This window comes from Engraulis encrasicolus, chromosome 7 (assembly GCF_034702125.1).
Source record: "Engraulis encrasicolus isolate BLACKSEA-1 chromosome 7, IST_EnEncr_1.0, whole genome shotgun sequence".
NCBI classification, from domain to species: Eukaryota; Metazoa; Chordata; class Actinopteri; order Clupeiformes; family Engraulidae; genus Engraulis; species Engraulis encrasicolus.
The window spans coordinates 43,242,908-43,244,356 of NC_085863.1; the positions used below are offsets into that span (position 1 = coordinate 43,242,908).

At 46.9% G+C, this 1,449-nt stretch overlaps 1 protein-coding gene across 1 annotated transcript in view; it reads left to right on the forward strand.

The window, feature by feature from the left end:
- Positions 1-845: 845 nt before the first annotated feature.
- LOC134452946 (ryanodine receptor 1-like) overlaps positions 846-1,449 on the forward strand; it is a 181,776-nt gene continuing 181,172 nt past the window's right edge. The window contains exon 1 of the mRNA XM_063203634.1: positions 846-1,092. Coding sequence (XP_063059704.1) covers positions 1,042-1,092 — 51 coding nt within the window. The 5' untranslated portion in view covers positions 846-1,041. The remainder of the gene's footprint in view (positions 1,093-1,449) is intronic.

Here is a 1,449-nt window from a genome sequence, read left to right on the forward strand (position 1 = left end):
GCATTTTGTCCACCAAATGTGTGTCACTAATGGTGCCCCATAACTTCAGTGCGTGGGACAGTTGTAGAGCTCATGCATTATATGGTGTTTAAGAATTCCATCATGATTTTAATCATTCTCCAAAGGTTAAAAGTGAAGATTGGGCACATCCCATGAAAAAGTGCAGGACAAAGGCTGACAGTCATTTTCAGAGTGAGGACTCCGCACACTTAAAATCCCTTCTTGTTTTTTTGTTTTTTGCCTTTATTTCATCAAACAACAAAAGGGATTTTAAGTGTCCCGACTCCTCACTCTGACTCGCATTCTTCAAAATGACAAAAGTTTTTCTCCTTACAGTTTTACAAGGACACAGTTTTGTCCTCATAAAATAAGGTAAGTCCCTCCTGTCACATTTTACTCCAATGTCTAGGCCACACTTGTGTGATGACAATAAAGGCTTTCTACTTTATTCTATGTATTCCATCCTACTATGTTCCAGTCTATTCTGTTCTATTCTATTCTATTCTATTCTATTCTATTCTATTCTGTTGTGCCACCTTGAGGCCCTGAAGTCAGGGCTACACCCGGGCCAGCTCTGAACCTGTGCTGGTCCTTATTGCCTTCGGACACCATGCAGGGTCTTGTCTTAACTTTAGACTCATTAATCAAGAGTGAACGAGCTGCTGAGGGACTCTTAGAGACTCTGGTACACTCCACCCCCTGAAGTTATTCTGAGTGTGTTGAGGGGGTGGGGGTGGGGGGGGGGGGTCACTGTTCTTACCGTCACACGCCCGCTTTGTCACAGACTCCAGTTACCTCCCCCACCCCACGTTAACTCTGTTGGCACCCCTCACACTGCCTGGCAGAGTGGCACCCTGTGTGTGTATGTGTGTTTGTGTGCATGTGAGAGAGTGGGACAGGACAGGACAGGGAAAGGACGAGGGCGATAGGAGACGGAAGAGCGACGGAGCGAAAGAGCAGAAGAAAGTGAGGGAAGTGGAGACGGAGAGAGAGAATAGAGAGGAGCAGCGCTGGTCTCCTTGACGACGGAGGCTCGGCAGGATGGCGGAGGCTACCGAGGGAGAGGAGGGAGAGATCCAGTTTGTCAGGACGGTAAGGAAGAGTTTTGCTCGCACGCAGGCACACACACACACACACACACACATACACACACACACACACACACAGCAGTGATAGAGAGATTGGTGTGCTCGTTTGTGAGGAAAGTGCAGGTCAGGTAGGTCTAAACTAGGCAGAGGTACATTGTCTTTCATTACATTGCACTACATTACATTCATATTAGCAGATGCTTTTATTCAAAGCGACTTGCAAACCAGGGCGTAGTATGTGTGAAGATACTGAGTATACAGGCCAAGCAGAGTTAGGGGTTAGTGCATAGGGTTAGTACATGTTCATAGAGGTCGGACAAATAGTGTAGAGGTGGTGGATGGTACCTCTTTTCATACGCAT